Source organism: Phacochoerus africanus, chromosome 2 (genome assembly GCF_016906955.1).
Source record: "Phacochoerus africanus isolate WHEZ1 chromosome 2, ROS_Pafr_v1, whole genome shotgun sequence".
Taxonomy (NCBI): domain Eukaryota; kingdom Metazoa; phylum Chordata; class Mammalia; order Artiodactyla; family Suidae; genus Phacochoerus; species Phacochoerus africanus.
Genome location: NC_062545.1, coordinates 172,033,234 through 172,058,746, shown reverse-complemented (window position 1 = coordinate 172,058,746; position 25,513 = coordinate 172,033,234). Strand labels below are relative to the sequence as shown.

The following is a 25,513-nucleotide window of genomic DNA, read 5'->3' as shown; positions in this document are numbered from 1 at the left end:
CTGGAAAAATGCTCAAATTTTCCATTTACAGCAATTACTATGGATGCTTAATAGACACACTAAGATTGTTAGAATTCCTGATCTGGCAGAAACTCTTCAGAACATTTAGTCCAAATATTATGAACTTGAGCACTGTAGAGGCCAAACAGCTAAAAATGCATGTATTATTCAGCTTGAACTACTTGTTGCCACAAAATAAGAAATCAGAAATCCAGATTTTTATATGAACTCACCTTTTAAATATAAACAACGTATTCATGATTTTTTAAACAATACTCAAATGGGTTTTCACCAGCAATCTGTCATCTAATCTTAGCTATGGATATTAGAGTTTTAAACTTGAAACTCTCCCAGAGAATAAGTGACTTGCCAAGGTCACAAGATAATTAACAAATTTAGGATTTTTTTTTTTTTTTTTTTGGCTATTCCTGTGGCATACAGACATTCCAAGGTCAAGTACTAAACCAGGGCCACAGCAGCTACCTGAGCCACTGAAGTGACAATCTTTAACTTGCTGCACCACAAGAGAACCCTTTTGAGATTTTTATAATTTAAATTCAACATTTTTATGTCTTAAATTTCTTAAAATTCAACAGTGCCCCATCATTTTTTATCTGTAAATCAATAGATTATTCCATTTTATTTCTGAGTGGTAATGCACTGCATAAGTATATTTTAGTTTGCTTATATGTTCACCTTTGATGGAGCACCCAGAGTGTTTCCTGTATTTGTTATGAATAAAGCTGCTGTAGACATTCCTATTAAAAATACCAAAAAAACAAAAAACAGCAACTCCTGGGTACCTCTCCGTGGGTCTCTCTAATAGGCCCTGAGCAAGGGCCAAGTTGTCCAGTCACCTCATTTGTCCAAGTTCTAAAGCCAGGTCACCTCATAGGCTGCTGGTCATCTTAAGGATGGCTGTCACCAGAGGAGAAGGATGGGACACACAGTCACCATGCTCAGGAGACAATATCTGGGACTTTAATGGACCCCACAGAGCTGGGAGCATTATTCCCTTAGCGTCCTAGGCCTGAAAGCTAACAGAAGCCTGGGCCATGGCAGGAACTGTGAGGCAGGCCAGGGACCTGTCTGCTCCTAGGTTCACACCGGCCTCCCATGGTTTGGAAGATGCTCTCCTTGGGACCAGAGAGACAATCAGGAATGGAAAGGAACAAGTCTTGCTTCCAAAATAGCACAAAACCATTGCCTTCCTTGCACTAAGAGATTTTTAGCTTCCTCACACTTGGAGGCGAGAGTGCCCTATCATTTAAAAGATAGAATTCAACTTGGAGTTCCCACCATGGCTCAGTGATTAACAAATCTGACTAGGAACCATGAGGTTGCAGGTTCGATCTCCGGCCTCACTCAGTGGGTTAAGGATCCGGCGTTGCCATGAGCTGTGGTGTAGGTCACAGACGCGGCTCAGATCTGGCGTTGCTGTGGCTTGCAGCTACAGCTCCAATTAGATCCCTAGCTGGGAACCTCCATATGCCACAGGAGTGACCCTAGAAAAGACAAAAAGACTAAAAAAAAAAAAAAAAAAAAGATAGAATTCAACTTCCTATCATAACAGGCAAGGCTATTTTTTAAATTTAATCCCAGTATACTACTTCAGTCTCACCCTAAATTCAATCAGACTGAATTGCTTATAGATCTCCAGAAATGCCAGAATCTCTCCCACTTATATACTTTTAAAAATGTTCTCTCTGGAGTTCCGGTCGTGGCTCAGTGGTTGGCGAATCCAACTAGGAACCATGAGGTTTCTGGTTCGATCCCTGGCATTGGTCAGTGGGTTGGGGATCCGGAGTTGACATGAGCTGTGGTGTGGGTCGCAGATGCGGCTCAGATCCCACATTGCTGTGGCTGTGGGACCCCTAGCTTGGGAATCTCCATATGCCACAGGTGCGGCCCTAGAAATGACAAAAAAAGCCAAAAAAAAATGCTCTCTCTGTGGTGCAGCAGGTTAAGGATCCAGCATTGTCACTGGAGCGGCTTGGGTCACTGGTGTGGCGTGGGTTTGATCCCTGGCCTAGGAACTTCCACAGGCCATGAGCTCGGCCAAAAAATTAAAAAATAAAAATAAATATTCCCTTTCCTCGACCTAGAATGTTCATCCTTTCTTGCCTGGCTAATTTCTACTCTTCCTTAAAGATCAGCTCAAGTAAGTTCTCCTCTGGGACATTTTCCCAGTCTCCTTCTCCCCACCTTCTCTACCTACTGCTTCCAGTCAACTAAGAAACTCCCCCTGTGTATCAGTAGCATCTTGCAGCTATTACGGCACCATATTAAAATTATTGCTTTTCTTACCTGGGTCCTCCAACTATAGTGAACTCCTTGAAGGCAACCACTGTTAAATTTCATCTTAAAATGTAAATGAGAAGATAAAAGTGGTTCCTCAATTATTTATACCACAGCAGTAGATGAGAAAAGGAACAAACATTTGTAAAACACTACCATGTGCCACATACTACAGCTAGGTCATTTTGCAATATTTCATTTACAAAAGATGAGATATAACTTAATAGGATTTACAATAAATGAAAAAGTGGACAGATCTTAGAATTTTAGTTATGACTTGGTTAAGTTTTGACTTGGTTAAGCTTTTGCAAGATAACTAAACCAAGCTTAAACTTGGTCTAGTTGTGACTTGGTTAAGCTTTTGCAAGATTCTCACATTACAACATTTTGAGGTCACAGCTGTCATTCAAGTGCTAATAATTTGCTTACGATTAATTTTTAGTTCATATTACTTCCAGCTTAACTCTTAGTATAATTTTTCCTGATTTGAAAAAAAGGAAAAAAAGTCCATTGCTCAATATCAGCAAAGCTTAATGAAGGTTTTAAAAAAATTCTTAACATTCATGCAACAAAACATTCATGTAAGGAGAAAGCATACATGTAAAATTTTATGTGAAGAGTAAAATTATGTAACATTTGCATAGGGAGGATTCACTAAAACATAATTTTCAGCTGCTCCTATCTTAAGTAAAATAAGTAAAATTATTGAAAACAATTTAAAATATCAACTTACCCTTCCTGTAAGAATTACAATTGGTGAAAACGCAGGATTCAGGAAATCGAAAACATCAATTTGAAATAAATATTTCAGAATCTGACCCACAGAAGCATATTCTGTCAATTTATAAATAAAAATATGTTAACACTTGATATGATGCAACTTTTGCATCTAATTTCTTCCTCAATTGCTGCATTAAAGAACAAATAACCTGTTTCTTACCTTTTTGATCAAGGTAATTTTGAGAAGACAAAGAGTAATCAGTTGAAAAGATCTGACTATTTGGCAGGGTATTTTCCACAGATGTGTCTATCTCCAACTTGGTAGACCTTTCAGTATCTAGGGATGTTTTTGAGTTTTCATCATTATTTTCAGAAGAAAGAGTTTTGAAATGTACTTCTTCATGAATTATCATAGGTAACTCTATTTTAGAGTTCATATCTGCAAATAAAAATAAAGAGAAACTTTGGGGGTTTTGTTTTATTTTGTTTTTCTTTTTAATTTTATGGCCACACCCACAGCATATGGAACTTCTGGGACAGAGATTGAATATGAGCTGCAGCTGTGGCAACACTGGATCCTTTAACCCACTGCATGGGGCCAGGGATTGAACCCATGTCTCTGCAGAGACCAGAGCTGCTGCTGTCGGATCCTTAACCCACTGCGCCATAGCATGAACTCCTGGGGACTTTTTTAACACTTGCTTTGTTGTGAACTTCCTGGTTTTTTTTGTTTTTGTTTTGTTTTGTTTTGTTTTTTCTAGGCAGGTCACTCTTTGAAACTCAGTGGGCATTATGATACTTCATTATGGAAATAATTTATTAAAACATAAATGTGTGGCCTGCTAATGTAATACATGACCACACATTTACTGGCTTAAACAATACAAATATAATCTCTTAGAGTTCTTGCCTCCCTATGTAAATCAGAAATACTAAAACCAAGGTGTTGGCAGGGCTGTGTTCCTTCTGGAAGTTTTAGAGGAGAATCCATTTCCTTGCCTTTTCTAATTTCTGGAAACCACCTGCATCCCTTGACCCATGGCCCTGTGTATATGAAGGTATATATACATGCACATATTAATAACTTTCATTTAAAAATACTAACTTTCCCCAAAATTAAAAAAAAAGTTGAAATGTGTTATAATTTTCCATGTTTGTGATATTCGTCATAAATTTATGTTCATGCTATGCCAAATAGCCATCAATTTAAGATAATTCAATTTTCAAATATAGTTTAAATTGATTACTTAAATGAAGGAACTAATCAAACAGGATTTTTTAAAGTTCAGACTAGTCCTAGCCTGAAGTATAGTATTCAAGTAAATTGTGGGATTTACTTCTCAGTTATTTTTCAAGAAAAGGGTAGAAAAAAATCAGAGCAGTCCTAAAAAACAATATTATAGTCCTAACTGACTTATTCAATGTCTTTGTTTTTAGAGTTATGAATTTAACACACCACTTTGAGGCTGTCACTTATTTAGCACTGTTTAAAAGATTAAAGTCCCAACTGAGCAAACACAAATCAGTAATTTAATAATGCCACCTGTGGACATAAAGTTAAAAAAACTGAGGAGTTTGAATACAATAGGACTATTATAAATACAGGACTCAAATATTGATCAACAATGATGTTCAATGGCATTAGGGGGAAAAGGCTTATTCAGCAATTAGTTATACCAAATTCACATCTGACTAAATTGATTCTTTAAAATACTGATTTATACTGTATTTGAAATAATATATGTTAAGAAAAATGAAAATTTCCTATAGTATTTGCATATTTAATTTTACTTTTGAGGTACTATTTTCACATTTCTTAAATGTAAGCTTTAAGATTTACATTAGGGAGTTCCCGTTGTGGCTCAGAAGTAATGAATCAGAGTAATGAGGACGCAGGTTCGATCCCTAGCCTCACTCAGTAAGTTAAGGTTCTGGTGTTGCCGTGAGCTATAGTGTAGATTGCAGACATGGCTCAGATCTGGTGTTGCTGTGTCTGTGACCAGTGGCTACAGCTCCAATCCGACCTCTTGGCTGAGAACCTCCATGTGCTGTGGGTGCAGCCCTAAAAAGACAAAAATAAAATAAAATAAAATAAAACAACACATACAGCTCAATATCAAAAAAATAAACAATGCAGTCAAAAGAATAGGCAAGGAGTTCCTGTCGTGGCTCAGCAGTAACAAACCTAATTAGTATCCATGAGGATGCGGTTCGATCCCTGGCCTTGCTCAATGGGTTCAGTCTGGCATTCCCATGAACTGTGGTATAGGTCACAGACATGGCTCAGACCCCACATTGCTGTGGCTGTGGTGTAGGCTGGCAGCTACAGCTCTGATTCAACCCCTAGCCTGGGAACTTATATATGCCACAGATATGGCCCTAAAAAGACCAAAAGGGGTGGGGGCAGAAGACCTAAGGAGACATTTCTCCAAAAAAGACATCCAGATGGCCAAGAGGCACATGAAAAGATGTTCAATATCACTAAATTACTAGAGAAATGCAAAACCAAAATGAGATGTCACTTGACATCAGTCACAATCACCATCAATAAAAAGCTGCAAAGAAGAAATGCTGGAAAAAGGTGTGGAGAAAAGGGAACACTCCTACACTTTTGGTAGGAATGTAAATTGGTGTAGCCACTAAGGAGAACAGTATGGACTTTCCCTAAAAATACAACTTACATATGATCCAGCAATACCACTTCTGGGCATATGTCCAGAAAAGATGAAAACTCTAATTTGAAAAGATATATGCACCCCAGTGTTCACAGCAGGACTATTTACAATAGCCAGGACATGGAAGCAAACTAAATGTCTATCAACAGATGAATGGATGAAGAAAATGGACTATTCAGCCACAAAAAAATAATGAAATAATGCCATTTACAGTAACATGGATGAACCTAGAGATTACCATACTAAGTGAAGAAAGTCAGACAGAGAAAGACAAATATGACATCACTTATATGTGGAATCTTAAAAAAAAAAGTTAACATATTTACAAAAAACTGAAATAGACTCCAGACATAGAAAACAAACTTGTGGTTACCAAGGGGAAAGAAGGAGGAGGGATAAATTAGGAATTGGTAATTAACAGATATACACTACTGAATATAAAATAGATGAACAACAAGGACCTATTATATAGCACAGGCAACTACATTCAATATCTTATAGTAACCATACTGGAAAAGAATCTGAAAAAGAATTTATATATATATAAATATATATGTACATATATATAACTGAATCACTTTTCTGTACACCTGAAACATTGTAAATCAACTATACTTCAATAAAAAACTTACATTAGATCCAGACATGACTTTCTTACAATTGTTAATAAATTAATACAGAGAATTTTAAGTCAAAGAAAATAATAATTTTTTCATGTTTAACTGACTTGAATATTTATTTATTTATTGTCTTTTTAGAGCTGCACCTGCAGCATATGGAGGTTCCTAGGCTAGGGGTTGAATCCAAGCTGTAGCTGCCAGCCTATATCATAGCCACAGCAACGCAGGATCCGAGCTGCATCTGTGACCTATACCACAGCTCACAGCAACGCCAGATCCTTAACCCACTGAGCAAGGCCAAGGACGAACCTGCGTCCTCATGGATACTAGTCGGGTTCATTAACCGCTGAGCCACAACAGGAACTCTGAGGAATCATGATTTAAATAAACTCAGTTGGAGTTCTTTTTTAAAGTTACTGATATTATAGTATAAATAATTATTCCCGAATTTATCTATTTTATAAATTCTTATATAAGCATTTAAATTTTTTGTAAATGTGGTTATTTCAAGTCTCAACTTTTCACAAATATGTATTTAAGATCAATGATTCAGAGTTCTCTTGTGGCACAGAGGGTTAAGGATACAACACTGTCACTGCAGCAGTTTAGTTGCACAGGTTCAGTTCCCAGCCTGGGAAATTCCACATGTTGCAGGCTCAGCTCAAAAAAATAAATTAATTAATTAAAATTTTTTTAAAAATTCATTTTTCTTCTTAATTCTTTCTAATTAAGTCAAGCTTTCATTTTTTATTCCCTAGAAGAAATTATCTTTGCTATTTCTCCAATATCCAGAAAATAGTCTGTGGCTTTATCTGAATCCCTCTTTTAGTATTCTTTTTTAAAAACAAACTTTGCATGATCCTAGCTTGCTTTTCATTTAATTAACATTGAAATGTTTTGAGAGTGCTGAAACCTAACCACTGGAGCATCACAGATGAAGTGTTTTGAAATAATCCACTTTGTTTCTATAGTAAGACATATCTTTTTTCTGAAACTTAAAGGAATTTCTGAATATTTTTATAAAAGTCCCTCAAAACTAGTAATAATGCGGGAGTTCCCATTACGGCACAGCAGAAATGAACCCGACTAGTATCCATGAGGATGTGGGTTCGATCCCTGGCCTTGCTCAGTGGGTCAAGGATCTGGTGTTGCCGTGAAACATGGTGTAGGTCACAGAAGCAGCTTAGATCCCATGATGCTGTGGCTGTGACATAGACTGGCAGCTGCAGCTCCAATTCGACCCCTAGCCTGGGAACTTCCATATGACACAGATATGGCCCTAAAAAGACCAAAAACAAAAAACAAAAAAAACAAAAAAGCCTAGTTATAATGCATAAATGCCCTGTTCTCATTTAAGTATTCACCAAGTTATTCATATTTAGAAATTCTCCTGACATCATTATATGAAATGATAAATTCTACTAAAATGATGTGCAGAATTCTCTGAAATTTCTATAAATAAGCTCTAAAATATTTGTATATATTTACATTTTTGAATCTTCTGTATTTCTGAGATTGTTTTGCTTTAGTCTCTATTCTTCTTTCTACTCTTATTTGTGTTTTCACAAATATTCCTTTAGGATCTAACAAGTTTAGAACAAAATAATTTACTCTAGCCTTTGAAAATCTAGGTCTCTAGTGTTTTCAGTCATGAAAATCATCACACCTACACCTTTTTTAATTAGAAAAAGGTCAGAATCTAAGGACTATATTCTGGTTGAGGATGTTGATCAAGTAAAGAACTCACATTTTTTAGAATATTAAGAAATAACATATATAGTTCTTCTGGAAATTCAAGAATATCAACTAGGTCTAATAAAATGTGTTTCCTTCTGAGTTTGCAACAATGTTGATCTCTTTGCAAAAGGTTTTCTATCATTCTGGATTTCAATTGTTTCTGTATTATTAGCCAATATTTGCTGAGTTTCTAATCTGTCCATCATGGATACATCAGGATGAGATGTGGAAAATCATGTTATATAATTCTTTAAAGTATAATCCACATGTTTTTAAACATAGGAGTTACTAGGTACCTTGGCATCTAGATACTCTGCTCTCCTCCGTTGCCCTCTGTTGAGCTCCCAGAATTGAGAAAGTTGCAAATTTTTACACTGTTTCTGCTTGAGTTTCTTTATTATCTTGCACACTTAAAGAAAACCCTTGTTATCATAGTTCTTCTTGGAAAACAGGGAAGGGCTATAGACCTAGAATTAAATATCATTTAGGAATCAAGACTATTTTGAATTATTGAAGTATTCCTTAACTTAGGTTTCTAAGAACACTATTCAAATATAACTATAATAGGATGGTGTAAATGAGCTAAAAAGTGAGGGCAAATAAACAAAAACCTTTACCTACCAGAACATGAAGTCAATGGACATCATCTAAAAAGGTTAGTCAAAGCACAACAATATAAATATTTTATTTGGAAGATAAAGACAAATACCAAAATAAATTTTGTCTTAAAAAAAGAAAAGAAATTATTGTCCCTGGGCCTGAGGTGTAAATAGACATGGACAGAAGGAACAGAAATTGCTTTTGCTAAAAAAAAAAAGCTGGAGTTCCCATTGTGGCTCAGTGGGTTAAGAATCTGACTAGTCAGAATGGCCATCATTAATAAATCCACAAATAACAAGTGCTAGAGGGGCTGTGGAGAAAAGGGAACCCTCCTGCACTGTTGGTGGGAATGTAAACTGGTACAGCCACCATGGAGAACAGTTTGGAGATACCTTAGAAATCTATCCATAGAACTTCCATATGACCCCGCAATCCCACTCTTGGGCATCTATCCGGACAAAACTCTACTTAAAAGAGACACATGCACCCGCATGTTCACTGCAGCCCTATTCACAATAGCCAGGACATGGAAACAACCCAAATGTCCATCGACAGATGATTGGATTCGGAAGAGGTGGTATATATACACAATGGAATACTACTCAGCCATAAAAAAGAGTGACATAATGCCATTTGCAGCAACATGGATGGAACTAGAGACTCTCATACTGAGTGAAATGAGTCAGAAAGACAAAGACAAATACCATATGATATCACTTATAACTGGAATCTAATATCCAGCACAAATGAACATCTCCTCAGAAAAGAAAATCATGGACTTGGAGAAGAGACTTGTGGCTGCCTGATGGGAGGGGGAGGGAGTGGGAGGGATCAGGAGCTTGGACTTATCAGTCACAACTTAGAATAGATATACAAGGAGATCCTGCTGAATAGCATTGAGAACTTTGTCTAGATACTCATGCTGCAACAGAACAAAGGGTGGGGGAAAAAAATGTAATTGTCATGTATACATGTAAGGATAACCCAACCCCCTTGCTATACAGTGGGAAAATAAATAAATTTTTAAAAATGGATAGGATATTATACAACCATTAAAATAGAGCTTGCAAATGTTTAAAAATATGAAAATCATAATGTGTAATAAATGCTGTCAGGAATTGTAAAAAAAAAAAAAAGAATCTGACTAGTATCCATGAAGATATGGATTCGGTCCCTGGCCTCATTCAGTGGGTTAGAAATCCAGCATCGCCATGAGCTTAGTGTAGGTTGCAAATGTGACTCACATTCGACCCCTAGCCTGGGAACTTCCAAATGCCCTAAAAATTAAAAATTAAAAATAATTTTTAAAAAGCCTAGCATTATTTATATTTTTAACCTGTTTACATATAATACTTTGATAAAAATGTATCTCCTTGAAACATCAACATATATCCAATCATTCTTTGACCCTTGGGATTTTATTTTATAATATTAGTATCTAAGTTCTACAGTAAACCAGAAATTGATAAAAGGGTGGTTGATAAGGTTGTTGCTGATTATTGAGTATGTTTAGAATGGATTTCTGGACTTTTTCTTGTGATTTGCATGTTTAAAAATAAATTATGTTTAAAGAATAAATTCTATTATAGATTTTTTGAAGGACTGCATCCATGGCATGCAGAAATTCCCAGGCCAGGGAACAAACCTGCACCGTAGCAGTTACCTCAGTAACCAGGGCCACAGCAGTGACAACACCAAATCTTTAACTTGTTGACCCACTAGGGAACTCTTATTATGGATATTTTTTTTACTAACCTGACTGACTGTATCTGCTTTCCAACGTCATATCTTCCATATTATCTGTGCGGTAGTTTTCAAGTGAAAATTCTTCTGTTTCATCATTTTCACCTACATTATTTTCATCCAGTGTCTTTTTGGGAAATGGCAATTCTGTTTCCTTTGGAATGTTCTTGAAGTTCCAAGAGTTCTCAAAATTACCCAAGAACTTTTTAAAATATGGTAAAGTATCAGAATCATCTGTTTTCTCTAGGGCTCCTTCCTTGCCTATTTGACTTTCAGTTTCCATGATTTTTATTATTTTGAGTTCTTGTTCCTCACCAGGGTCAAATTCACTTGTTGGAGGAGGTCCGTGTTTATCTTCCCCACCTGCTTCTTCATTTTTTCCATCATCTGATATAATTTTGTCTTCATTAGCATATGCAATGCCTAGCATAGCAAAACCAAACTCAAACCACCGTGGCTTGAGAATTGAGCTATCATTAGTGAGTGTGTCTTCTTTTTCTGTTAATGTTTCTGTACATGGAACTGTGGATTCTTCCTCAGAGGATATGGAATTAGGAACATCTTGTAATGGTGGATTGCTTTCTTTGGACAATAATTCAAGTCCTGTATCCTCACCTCTGAAACCAAAATAACTTGTAAATCTACCACCAAACCAACCAGTATCTTGAGGATAGTGCTCTGACTCAGACACTAGTTCAGACTGTTTCGTTGGCATTGAATCAACCTCTGATTCAGGTTCTTGCTTATGTTCTGTTTGGGGTTCATCATTGTTTAATTCCTCTGGGTCATTCTCATCTTCCACTGCTATTTTTCTACTTAGGAGTGAGCTTTCTTGTAGAGGTTCAATAACTGATTCAAAAGTCTCCCCTTCAGCTTGGTCCTTTCTGAATCCAAACCACCCTTTCACTTCAGGCACGGCTGATGATGGTGGGACATGATCCACTTCAGGAAGAGGATGCTCTTCCACACTTCTAACTTCTGCTGCTTCCCAGTCTTTGGACTCACTCGTACTTCTGATAGCTTCAGGAGCCTCTGATGCTGGAAATTGGTCTTCGAACAAAGTACCTTCAGAAGTTGAAAAAAAGCCGGGTTCTATCTGAAAATCACTTTCATATATATTAGATTTGGGGTCTTCATCTTCTTCATATAGATATATATTATCGCTGTGATCTCTGTTTAACTCAATATCTTCATTCTCAAATGTGTAGCTTATTCCAAGAAGACAGAAAAAGTCAGATTCCTAAAGGAGAAAAAAATATTATGATTGACATTAATATACCAAAACTCCTTGTTTCTCCTTAAATCATTTAAAATAGATGAGTATGACTTTCCCAAGGCCATACAACTGGCTTGACAAAAGAGCAAAAACTAAAATCATATCTCCTAACCTCACTCATATCATAACTAACTTCTCAGAGTTAATGGTATAAACCTAAATGAAAATCCTCCTGCATTAGCATTTATTTGTTATCAAATAGTTGAAGAACTTGAGAAGCAGAGACAACCAAGGCTTTGAGTATATTCTGCAAATAAACTCAAACAGAAAGGTGTACATGTCTGTAAAATCTTACTCCTTGTAGGAGTACAATGACTGGACACATGCAGCTGTGCAGTGGTTTCCAAGAGGGGAATTTCATAGTACATAGTCACAACTCAGACTAACCACAGAGTCTCTAAAGCATGAAGGCCTGTTCAGAAGCTGCACTGAAACACTTGGACTTCTTTTAGTGAGATATCACCTGCAGCCAATGGAGGCAGGGATCCCCTTGCTCATCTCACAGAACAACCAAATCATCAAAAAGAAAAATGGTTAAGCTATTTTTTTAAAATCTGGATGTATGAAATGGTGATATGCACTACTCTTTGGATATCACCATTATGAAATGAGAATAACACTCAGAATTAAAAAAATAAACTTCAGAATTGCAATTTTATAGTATGTTTATGACACTGCAAAATCACTATGGATGATTAATAACAGACTCTGGTGGAGTTCCCACTGTGGTGCAGAGAGTTAAGGGCCTGGTGTTGCTGCAGCTGTGGTGTAGGTCTCCGCTGCAGGTTGGATTCAATCCCTGGCTCTGGAACTTCCATATGCTGCAAGTGTGGCTGAAAAATAAAATAAAATAAAATAATTTAAAAAAAAACAGACTCTGGAGCCAAACACTCTGAGTTCAAATCCTGATCCTGCTATTTACTAGCTCTGTAACCCTGGGTGACTTAAATGACCATTCTATGCCCCAGTCTCACATATCTAAAATGAGAAGAATAACAGTACCCACTTCATAAGGGTGTTGTGAGAATTAAATGAAATAGCATCTGTCTGTAGTAAATACTAGCCTAACCTAGCCCAGGGTTAACTACCTCAGATGAGCCAGTAATGTAAGGATGAAAAAGCCCAACATTTTGCCTCTATTTAGGATAACTCTGAAAGGCCATCCCAGCTTCAAAGCTTCAAAGTTCCTATGGACTCAGTGGAAACCTTTGTTGCAAATTCCACACAGTTCAATTTCTTTTCTTTCTTTCTTTCTTTTTTTTTTTTTTTTGGCTTTTTAGGACCGCACCCACAGCATATGGAGGTTCCCAGGCTAGGGGTTGTATCAGAGCTACGACTGCCAGCCACAGCCACAGCCACAACTCCAGATCCGAGCAGTGTCTGCAGCCTACACCACAGTTCATGATAATGCCAGATCCCTAACCCACTGAGGCCAGAAATCAAACCTGAAAACCTCATAGTTACTAGATGGATTCATTTCTGCTCCCCACAACAGAAACTCCCACACAGTTCAATTTCACTGTCTGCCCAACCCTGCTTTTGCTTTTGTTCCCTCAGAAGTGTTACTCCCAAGAGTACTCCCCAGTAAACTTCTTAGATGCAAAGATCCATCTCAGAGTCTATCTCCCAGGGAAGCTGACCTAAGAATCTGGGCCTTCTGGAGTTCCCGTCGTGGCGCAGTGGTTAATGAATCCAACTAGGAACCATGAGGTTTTGGGTTTGATCCCTGGCCTTGCTCAGTGGGTTAAGGATCTGGCATTGCAGTGAGCTGTGGTGTAGGTTGCAAATGCGGCTCGGATCCTGAGTTGCTGTGGCTGTGGCGTAGGCCGATGGCTACAGCTCCAATTGGACCCCTGGCCTGAGAACCGCCATATGCCGCGGGAGTGGCCCTAGTAAAGGCAAAAAGACAAAAAAAAAAAAAAAGAATCTGGGCCTTCCATATACCTACTATGTGCTGTGGACTGTGCCAGGTGTGGGATTCTACAGTAAACGGGGGGGGGGGGGGATTATAAATTGTAATAAGTGCTATGTTGGAAATAAACAGGAAGCTGTAATTAAGAAGCAGTCATTCCTTTAGAATCATCATGGAAGAGCTCTCTGAGGCACTGATGTTTAAGCTATTATCTAAACAATAAGAAGAAGCTAACAAAATGAAGAACCGTAGGAGAAACATTCCAAACTGAGGGAACAGCCTATTTGGGTCTCTGGGCTGGGAAAGAGCTTGACATGTTCTAAAAACATCTCTGGGCTGGGAAAGAGCTTGACATGTTCTAAAAACAATCATGAGGCCAGTATGGCCAGGAGCACAGTGAGTGAGGGGAGAGTAGCATAAGACAGGTCAGAAGGGCATAGGAATAGATCACGCAGAGCCAGGAGAAGGAGTCAAGTCTTCATTCCAGGTTCAATGAAAAGCCATTAGAAGGCTTTAAACCAAATAAATGACATGATATGATTTTTTTTGGAGGGGGGTGTTGTTTGTTCTTTTGCTTTTTAGGGCCGTACCCACGGCATATGAAAGTTCCCAGGCTAGGAGTCAAATTGGAGCTACAGTTGCCAGACACAGCCACAGACACAGCCATACACGATCCGAGCCACGTCTGCGAACTACACCACAAGTCACAGCAAAGCCAGATCCCTGACCCACTGAGCAAAGCCAGGAATAGAACTCACATCCTCATGGATACTCGTCGGATTCATTTCCACTACACCATGACAGGAATTCCCAATTTTTGTTTTGTTTTGTTTTAATCTATAAGATCCATTGCTGTGGAAAATGAGTTGGAAGAAGGCAAAAGCAGAGGTAAGGAGACCAGTTAGAAGTCTACTGCAATGTTCTACTCAAGAGATAATGATGCCTTGAATCAGGGCTATCAGAAGAGGGAAAATGAAGAGAAGACAGATATATTCTGGGGACAGAATTGACAGGACCAGTAATTATACAGTGAATAGACAGATAATCCCAGAATTTGTGTTAGAGGAGAGCCAGATAACAGTTTACTTAACTAAGCAGATTGACTTCACACTGACCTAAGTTAAGGTAGATTGATTTAACCTGGTATCTGAATTAAATGAACTAATCAAATTCATGTATTGAAGAGTTACCTTCTGATTCTCTTTCTCATTATCAAGCTAATTTAAAATTCCAACAGCAGGAGTTCCTGTCATGGCACAGTGGAAACAAATCTAACTAGGAACTGTGACGTTGCGGGTTCAATCCCTGGCCTCGCTCAGCAGATTAAGGATCCGGCATTGCCGTGAGTTGTGGTGTAGGTCACAGACAGGGCTCAGATCTGGCGTTGCTGTGGATGTGGTGTAGGCTGGAAGCCGTAGCTCTGCTTCTACCTCCAGCCTGGAAACCTCCGTATGCCACAGGTGTGGTCCTAAAAAGAAAAAGAAAAATGGAGCTGGAGGAATCAGGCTCCCGGACTTCAGACTATACTACAATGCAACAATCATCAAAACCACATGGTACTGGCACAAAGACAGACATATAGATCAGTGGAACAGGATAGAAAGCCCAGAATGAAACCCATGCACTTACAGCCAACTAATCTATGACAAAGGAGGCAAGAATATACAATGGAGAAAGGACAGCTTGTTCAATAAGTGGTGCTGGGAAAACTGGACAGCCACATGGAAAAGAATGAAATTAGAACACTCCCTAACACCATACACAAAAATAAACTCCAAATGGATTAAAGACATAGATATAAGACCAGACACTATCAAACTCCTAGAGGAAAACATAGGCCAAACACTCTCTGACATAAACCACAGCAACATCTTCTCAGATCCACCTCTCAGAGTATTGACAACAAAAACAAAAATAAACAAATGGGACCTAATCAAACTTCAAAGTTTCTGCACAGCAAAGGAAACCCTAAACAACACAAAAAGGCAACCCACAGAATGGGAGAAAACCTTTGCAAGTGAATTGACTGACAAGGGATTCATCTCCAATATTTATAAACACCTTCTGCAGCTCCATACCAAAAAAACAAACAACCCCATCAAAAAATGGGCAGAAGATCTAAACAGACAGTTCTACAAAGAAGACATACAGATGGCCAAGAAACACATGAAAAGATATTCAACATCACTCATTATTAGAGAGATGCAAATCAAAACCACTATGAGGTACCACCTTACACCAGCCAGAATGGCCATCATCAAAAAAGTCTACAAACAGTAAGTTCTGGAGAGGGTGTGGAGAAAAAGGAACACTGGTACACTGTTGGTGGGATTGTAAATTGGTGCAACCACTGTGGAAAGCAGTATGGAGGTTCCTCAGAAAACTAAACATAGAACTACCATTTGATCCAGAAATCCCACTCCTGGGCATCTATCCAGAGAAAACCATGACTCGCAAAGACACATGTACTCCAATGTTCATTGCAGCACTATTTACAATAGCCAAAACATGGAAACAACCTAAATACCCATCGACAGAGGAGTGGATCAAGAAGATGTGGTACATATACACAATGGAATATTACTAAGCCATTAAAAAGAACGAAATACCAGCATTTTTTGCTATGTGGATGCACCTAGAAACTATCATGCTAAGTGAAGTCAGCCATACAATGAGACACCAACATCAAATGCTTTCACTGACATGTGGAATCTGAAAAAAGGGCAGACGGAACTTTGCAGAACAGATACTGACTCACAGACATTGAAAAACTTATGGTCTCCAGAGGAGACAGTTTGGGGGGTGGGGAGATGTGCTTGGGCTGTGGGATGGAAATCCTGTGAAATCAGATTTTTATGATCATTATACAACTACAGATGTGATAAATTCATTTGAGTAATAAAAAAAATTAAAAAAAAAATCCAGCACCAAAAGAGGTTTACAGATAAGAGAACTACAGGGTGTGATGGGAAGTAAACTCTGTCCCAGTAAGACAATAACTTAGTAATAATATCTAACACTTACACAGCACTAAGTGCTATTCTATGTACTTTACATATGCTTATTTTTCCTCAATAAATGTATGACGTAGCACTCTATTATAATCATCATCTGCATTTTACAGATAAGGAAACTAAAGCACACAAGGCCACAAAGGTTCTAAGTGGCTGAGTCAACTTTGAGCTCAGCCTACCTCCAGATAGACTTTTAAACTCTATATTAACAGTATGTTAAGTTTTTAGAAAGCAAAATATTTGTATCAATTTCATCATATCTAAACTTTTTTTTTTTTTTGGCCTCACCCATGGCATATGGAAGTTCCCAGGTGAGGCATGGAATCCAAGCTGCAGCTGTGACCTACACCACAGCTGTGGCAACACCAGCTCCTTAACCCACAGTGCCACAGTGGGAACTCCATCATCTTACCTAATTTTAGTCACATACTCAAGCTATTCCTAGAGTACATTCTCAGCCTACTTTATGTGTCCATTATATAAGATGCATAACCTATGGGCGCTTATACCACAGAAAAATGGTTTAGCCAAGAAATTTTAAATTCAATTCATAACCGAAATGATTTTACTCACTTTAGTCGAGATTTGAACTTCCTCAGATATGAACACCTCTTCAATCTGGACTGCATCTCTGGGGAAATATCCAAAGTCTTTTCCTTTCTAACAAAATGAAGAAGAAAGATCAGCAAATAAGAGTGATCGAAGCAATAATAGCTATTGACCCTGATTTTATTCCATGTCCTTGGTTTTTACACATTTCAAATCACAAACATTAATTGGTTTTCATTTACCATCAAAAATAAAGTGAGTGGAGTTCCCGTCGTGGCGCAGTGGTTAACGAATCTGACTAGGAACCATGAGGTTGTGGGTTCGATCCCTGCCCTTGCTCAGTGGGTTAAGGATCCGGCATTGCCGTGAGCTGTGGTGTAGGTTGCAGATGCGGCTCGGATCCCGCGTTGCTGTGGCTCTGGCGTAGGCTGGCAGCTACAGCTCCGATTAGACCCCTAGCCTGGGAACCTCCATATGCCATGGGAGCGGCCCAAGAAATGGCAAAAAGACAAAAAAAAAAAGTGAGTGAAATTATATTCCTTTTGGAGTTCCCTGGTGTCTCTGTGGATTAAGGATCCAGCATTCTCACTGCTGTGGTTCAGGTGGCTGCTGTGATTCAGGTTCAATCCCTGGCCTGGGAACTTAAACATGCTGTGGGCATGGCCAAAAAAAATCACATTCTTTTTGCTTCTCAACAGATCAGTGTTAATTTGAGGAAACAAAAGTTCAAGCTATGAAATGAACTTTTTTTCAAATTTCAGAGAGAAAACCTCTCATTTTTTTCCTTTTTTTTGCTTTTCAGGACATATGGAAGTTCCCAGGCCAGGGGTGCATCAGAGCTGCAGCTGCTGGCCTATGCCACAGCCATAGCAATGCAGGATCCTTAACCCACTGAGTGAGGCCAGGGATCAAACCCTCATCTTCACGGATACCAGTCAGGTTTGAACCCACTGAGCCACAATGGGAACTCCCTCCTCTTTCTATACTTAATGTCCTTTCTTGCCCAAGTGGACCACAGATTTACACTATTAAACCTGGAATATCAGAAGGCAAGGGAATGGTGACCAAGCTGAATGAAGCTGAGGCATATTCAGCATTTTCAGGATATTAATATCATATAAGATGTTTAAACTCTGAAGAGCCACGATGGATTCATCAAGATAGTAAAGATATATGAGTTCTCTAGGGGGCATTTGGTTCTATTCAACTTCTCTGAGTGTACCTCTTTAATAGAGATACTCTGGATCTGATTTAAATGCATTCAAGCTGTCCCTCGAGACTAGAGCCTTCACACAACCACTCAGTCCATTTCCTATCCCTGTCAAAGTTTAAAGAACACATTTTTTTGGTCCTTTGATCCAGCACTATTACACCTCAACTGGGATTCTTCCAGCTCTCCAGTTGCTGCAACTATTTGGAAACCAACAGTGTGAACTCCACAGTGTGATTTCTTAAACAGTTATCTGCCTGACTAAACACTTAATACACAAAACCAACTGTACTTAAGACTTCACCCCAGCTCGACATATTACACCATGCTTTTGTGCAAAACTATTATTTTCACACATGTAAACAAGAAATAATGTTTTCTTTTCTTCTTAGGATACCTACTGTGTCTTCTTTCTTTCTTTCTTTCTTTCTTTCTTTCTTTGTTTCTTTCTTTGTTTCTTTCTTTCTTTCTTTCTTTCTTTCTTTCTCTCTTTTTTGTCTTTTTGCCATTTCTTGGGCGGCTCTCATGGCATATGGAGGTTCCCAGGCTAGGGGTCGAATCGGAGCTGCAGCTGCCAGCCTACGCCAGAGCCACAGCAACGCGGAATCCTAGCCACGTCTGCGACCTACACCACAGCTCACAGCAACGCCGGATCCTTAACCCACTGAGCAAGGGCAGGGATCGAACCCACAACCTCATGGTTCCTAGTCGGATTCGTTAGCCACTGCGCCACGACGGGAACTCCTGTGTCATTTTTCTTATAGCTGCATTCAGTACAGTCATATGCATTCAAGACAGAAATGTCATGTTTAAAGCACCACAAACAATAAGAAATCTTGGGAGCTGCAAAGTCCAGGCAAACAATTCTGGCCAAGAACCATCAGAAGTTCAGTCATATAGCGCCTGATGCTAAAACGCAGGGTAGACCCCAAATAGAATCTGCTTCTGCAAACAAAGATCACAGATGCTGCACAAGAAAGAGATCTTATGCATACGCAATATGGAAATGATGTATATACCAGGCTGGTCATGTTTGTTCAACCTGGGAGTAAGATCGTTTGTCATGGCATCCTTTCATTCTAAAGCATAATGATATAATTTAGAACACAAACCTATTTTCAACTGAAAACATTAATCATTAATTTTCCTATCTTATATATTCAGAGATGATCCAGGTTTTTAGGAATTTCAATGTACTAGTACTTTGGGCCAAATCTCTCTCAGTTTTTCTTTTTGAAAGAAAGATTTTTCTTTAAATGAAGCATTTGTATAACTCACCTCCCTAGACTACTAATCTTTCTGAGGATCTCTTTAAGAGCAACTTGGTTCATTATTTGCTCAGAAAGACATGTCTTTTTTTTTTTTTAATGATTTTTATTTTTTCCATTATAGCTGTTTTACAGAAAGACATGCCTTTTAATTTAATTAACAAAAAACGTCCCAGTCTCTCTTAAATGTGGCCATTGGTATCTCCATTGGCACCTCTAAATAAACATAAAATCAAAGTTCAAAACCTATGGATGCTACGTAAAAATAATTTCAAAGCACTCTCAAGCCTTCATCCGGACCAGACTGGCTTCCCAAAGGCTACTTTTATAGAAATTCAGGAACCAACACTGAACATGACCATTTTTGTTTGTTTAAATATGTTTATATATTTTAAAGTACTGTGAAATTCTTTCTTTCTTTTCTTTTTCTTTTTCTTTTTTTTCTTTTTAGGGTCTTACCTGCAGCATATGGAAGTTCCCAGGCTAGGGGTCAAATTGGAGCTGCAGCTGCCAGCCTATGCCACAGCCATAGCAACATGGGATCTGAGCTGCATCTGAAATCCACATACACCACAGCTCACGGCAATGCCAGATCCCCAACCCACTGAGCCAGGCCAGGGATTGAATCTGCATACTCATGTCTTCATGGATCCTCGTTGGTAACCTGCTAAGCTAAAATGGGACTCCCACTTTGAAATTCTTAAAGTCCCTTTAGAGATGAAAACCAGGCGTCTTTGGGTAAGCTGGTCATTTACTCTGTATTTAATTTATATGATTAGATACTTACACTTCCTGCCCACAAATCTTCCTTTCCTCCTGCGAGTTTAATATAAACAGATATCTCTTCTCCCTTAGTGAAGTTCAGATACCGACAGTCAGGTCCTCTGTAATCTCTTATGGCTAAGACTCTGCTTATTAAAGCTGTGTAAACATGCAGAGACAAACACACAATAGGGAAGGGAAGGAAAAGATAATTAGTTTTCTTCCAGCACCTACTATATTTCAGGCATCATGACAAACTCTTCCATTAATTATTGTTATTATAAACCCTCAAAACAGGTCTATGAAGTTAATAATCTCATCTTATACTAACAAATGAAACTTTAAATCTCAAAGAGTTGGTCACACACCTAATAAATGGTGTGGCATTCATTTCACTGCAACATCTGCCTTATGTATTCTGAGCTTTTCTTTCTGTTTTTTCCTAAGCTCTTCTGGAAACCCATCAATCTCTCTTGATGGACAACTCATACCTACATCCCTATGATTCATCCCTAATTGGTCCAGGCTACTCTGCCTCTTCTCTGAATTTCAATATTACCTATTATCCTTACGTTGTATCACTATTTATTTTTCATATTGACCTGTCTTGTCATCATCCACTAGATTGAAAATACTTGGAGAACAAGAAACTTATCTCATATTTCATTTTATTCTTCTTAAATACAAACCCCTTATTTCCCTGACCCAGCACATAATAGGCCTTTAATAACTGTGAATAATCATAACCACATATACTAAACAGATTCCTTCAACACATAACATAATACACATATCATATTAACCGTTATAATTATACTGACATATGTAAAACGTTTTAAGTCATGCAATTAAAGTTAAAATAACATTATCAATTACTATACATTTGAAGGTTCTCTTTCCGTGTTCTATGCCTGGCCTTAAGGAAATTAATATGAGGTTGTAAAGAGGAAAAGAGAGATCATTGTTGTTATTATTATTACTACAAAACATCATTGAGTAAACCTTCTCTATATGTTAAATTACATTTCCAAACGATTAATGAAAATGTTTACTCATAAAAAATTTACTTTTAAATTATTTGTTTATACTAATGATATTTTTCATTTTTACTTACATGTTACAAATTAGAAATAATTCTCACATAGTGGAGAGATGGAACATATTTAAAGCAACTCTAATATACTGGGTTGCTATTCATTTTTTGTACCATAACGCTAATTTCAGAAAATAAGTTCTTAAGCAATAGAATGAAAATTAATTTCTCTTTGTAGAAGATAGAGGTTGAATATTCAAGGATACATAAGATTATGTACGCCTAACACTGATCTCAATATTTTTGCATATTGTGAACAAAGAAATGATTAATGTTTGATAAAATAATTTAGGTAATAAATCATGATGGCTTGAAATAAAAATGGTATTAGAAGATTCATGAGACTCAGAAACTTCTGATTGTGAAATAGAAACTAAAAAATATAAGGGCTTCATAAAAATAACCATCAAAAGGTTTGATATTTTTTTAATACATATCAATTACATTTATCTTAAAAATAGTAAAGTGCTAATTAGTTTATTTTTGAGATCTGGATTATATCATTATAATTTCTGGTATATTTATATACCAGGCCAATCTTTGCCCCTTTGTATATTTACATTAAAATCTATCACGAAATTCTTGCTTCCAGAATTTCCCTTTTGAGTGAACTATACTTTAAAATGATAAATACTTCCCAAAGATATTATTATTCATTTTTATTATACATGTCCACAATAACATTTTATATCATTTCGGATTCTCAATTTAAGAGGAAAAGAAGGGGAAAAAAAAGAAAAGCAACTTACTTTCACATTCCAAGTCACCACATTTTTTAAAGTCTGCCAGCCGTTTTGTGCCCTCCAGACACTTAGTCAGAGAAATAACCAAAAGAAGGATTCTGTGAATTCCAAGCTCCGCCATGCTAAAACAAGCAGGGATCCAAACAAGGTTTAAACCGATTGTTTAGGCAGTAGATATGCCAGCCAAAACCAGGAGGCAGCCCACTGTCTTACTAAATATGAGAAGAAAAGATTTGAATTTATTTAAATCCCTCAATAACTACATTTTTTTATCGGTATTTAGGCTTAACTTGAGGGACAAACAGTCTCTGTTCTCAATCTGCACTATCTGCAGAGTCAGGTATCCAGATTATACATAAGGGTTTAATCATTAACAGGGATTTCTAGTTGGAGTCATGTCTTATAAAGCCAGCCCACATAAAACTCTGCTTAAAAACACCTTGTGTTCCACAGAACAATTCTTACACAGGCCTCCACAAAAAGGTAGTTCATCTCCTTCAGTTAAAGCCTTCAGGTAGTTCAGTCAAGAACTACACAGTATCTGCTACATGCAAATACCAGCGTCAGTGGAGGCATAGTTATATGTAGAAGCAATAATGTACTTATGGTAATAAGTAATAATGGTTTTGGAATATCATAATGAAAGTTATTCGAAGAAATATCCCACTTTCATATATTTTGATTATCATTATTTTTTTTAGGGCTGCACCCGTGAATATGGAGGTTCCCAGGCTCAGGGTCTAATCAGAGCTGTAGCCACCGGCCTATGCCAGATCCACAGCAATGCCAAATCTGAGCCATGTCTGCAACCTACACCACAGCTCACAGCAACACCAGATCCTTAACCCACTGAGCAAGGGCAGGGATCAAACTCGCAGCTTCATGGTTCCTAATTGGCTTCATTTCTGCTGCACCACGATGAGAACTCCCCACTTTCATATTTTGAAAGCCTTCAATGTTGCTATGAAATAGACCCTTGTTTTTCATTTAAGAATAATAGTTAAAATATATGAAGTACTTATTATGTTCCAGGTACCATCTTTAACAATTATGTGATCTGATTCTACTCTCAGGTCAACTCTCTGAGGTAGGTAATATTATCATCCCCTTTTTTTGCATTATAAGGAGACTGAGTTACATAGAGATAGGTCAAATCACTTGCCCAAAGTCACATAGTGAAAGGGAAAGAAATTTAAATCTAAGTTCTGTGATTACTACAACTCACAACCACTATTTCTTACCACCAAGAATCAAGTCATCTGCCACAGAAAGATGTCTACTCTGTCTGCAATAATACTATTCTAGAAACAGCAGATACAATATAGTTTTATGTATTTAAAATTGGATGTGTATTTCTGGACATAGACATTGAGAGAGATGTCTGAAACAATCCTCCTCCATATGGTGGGAATATATTCTGTAAATTCAAATTGTATTCACTTTATTCTTTGCACTTTTCTATATTGTTTCACTTAAAAAAAAAACAGTGTTGATAAATTCATTTGAGTAATAAAAAAAATCAGTGAGCATATATCATTTAAAAATAACAATGTTTATGAAAGTCAAATTATTTGAATGATATTATTGCTTAAAAGGGATCGAATCCTATATTGGGAATTTTTGTGTAAAATCTACTAGACTGAGGTAGATTTTTGGAAACTAAAGTTGTCCTGTTTCAATCATGAGAAAATATTTTTCTAAGCTCTTCTTTGCTGTACCTTTCCCCAGTGTCTGGGCGTGCCCGCGTATGAGCACTTTGCCTAATGCAGCACTTATGCAACACCACACTCCCCTCTAGTGCCTGAGGGAGTTAAAGTGAAAGACAGCTACTTTCAAAGTCCTAAAAAAAGGAAGTGTGTTTTCTGTTTTCCAGAACCAATAATTAGTAGGAAGCCTTCTCTCTGAGAGCAAAGATTTTTACATCCTTAGAAAGAACCTGATAGAGAGTGAGTTTGAGGATCCTTTCATTTGCAGAACTGAACACATGCACACTCAAAAAGGTGTAGGTTTGTTTCTTAAATACTTTTACAAATCAATAAACTATGTTGTCAAAGACATTAAAGAAGGATTAGCTCTTCAGCATCAAATTTTGGCACAGAATTATTTACATAGTCTATATTAAGTCAAGAATATTTAATAATTAATGCATTTTATCCTTTTGTATTCAATATTTAAAATTTTATAGCTGGAGTTCCCTTCGTGGCATAGTGGAAATGAATCCAACTAGGAACCATGACGTTGCGGGTTCGATCCCTGGCCTTGCTCAGAGGGTTAAGGATCCGGCATTGCCGTGAGCTGTGGTGTAGGCTGCAGACACGGCTCGGATCTGGCATTGCTGTGGCTCTGGCGTAGGCTGGCAGCTACAGTTCCGATTCGACCCCTCGCCTGGGAACCTCCATATGCTGCGGGTGCAGCTCTAAAAGGACAAAAGACACACACACAAAAATGTTACAGCTAAATTCTGATCTAGTTAATTTAGTTGTGTTCTAAGTTAAGAGAGAACCCAGATAAATTTAAATTTCCCTATTAAGGAGTTCCCTGCTGGTTCAACAGATTAGGGATCTGGCATTGTCACTGCTGTGGCTCAGATCACTGCTGCGGCTCAGATCACTGCTGCTGCATGAGTTCAATCCCTTGCCCAGGAACTTCTGCATGCCATGGTGTGGCCAAAAAAATAATAACAATAAAAATAAATCTGGAGTTCCTACTGTGGCTCAGCAGGTTAGGAGTGTGACTACTATCTATGAAGATGCAGGTTCAATCCCTGGCCTTATTCACTGGGTTAAGGATCCAGCATTGCTGGAAGCTATGGTATAGTATAGATTGCAGATACAGCTTGGATCCCGAGTTGTCGTGGCTGTGGTGTAGGCTGGCAGCTGCAGCTCTTATTCGACCTCTAGCCTGGGAACTGAAAAGAAAAAAAAAAAATTGTTACTAAACAAGTGCCTTCCTTTAAGGTAGCCCTCCCAAGTACATTCTTATGTCAGCATTTACTTCTAGAAAATCCCAGGTGCCGGTTAGCCACAGACTCAAAAAGAGGAGATGGCAGAACTTGCACATTCCAGCCCATGGCTCTTCTGACTTTTGTGGCTGAAGGCTGTGTTGTAATTCTGCCCACGTTTCCTCATTCTATCAGTCAGAGTTCTACCAGAAAACAGAGGGTATTTCATTTTGAGGGAAAAACTCTTCAATGATTGAGGAGTTTCTGATGGACTATTAACAAAGGTATGGGCAGGGTTAAGGAAAACCAGCAGGGGTTGGAACATCCCCAAGCATGAAGGAACAATAACCAC

The 25,513-nt window shown here is 37.9% G+C and overlaps 1 protein-coding gene across 7 annotated transcripts in view; it reads right to left on the bottom strand.

Annotated features, from left to right (window-relative positions):
* The window catches only part of MIA2 (MIA SH3 domain ER export factor 2), a 90,643-nt gene extending 68,102 nt beyond the window's left edge, over positions 1 to 22,541 (bottom strand). For 2 of the 7 annotated variants that reach the window (XM_047767228.1, XM_047767224.1), the window contains exons 1-6: positions 22,227 to 22,455; positions 20,410 to 20,543; positions 17,169 to 17,255; positions 10,406 to 11,633; positions 3,239 to 3,457; positions 3,032 to 3,132 (exon numbers count right to left, since the gene is read on the bottom strand). In XM_047767228.1, the coding sequence (XP_047623184.1) occupies positions 3,032 to 3,132; positions 3,239 to 3,457; positions 10,406 to 11,633; positions 17,169 to 17,255; positions 20,410 to 20,543; positions 22,227 to 22,341 (1,884 nt within the window). In that variant the 5' untranslated portion in view covers positions 22,342 to 22,455. Of the gene's footprint in view, positions 1 to 3,031; positions 3,133 to 3,238; positions 3,458 to 10,405; positions 11,634 to 17,168; positions 17,256 to 20,409; positions 20,544 to 22,226 lie in introns of all 7 variants that reach the window. The other 5 variants (XM_047767223.1, XM_047767229.1, XM_047767227.1 and 2 more) reach the window with 5 other exon arrangements.
* Between the last annotated feature and the right edge of the window lie 2,972 nt (positions 22,542 to 25,513).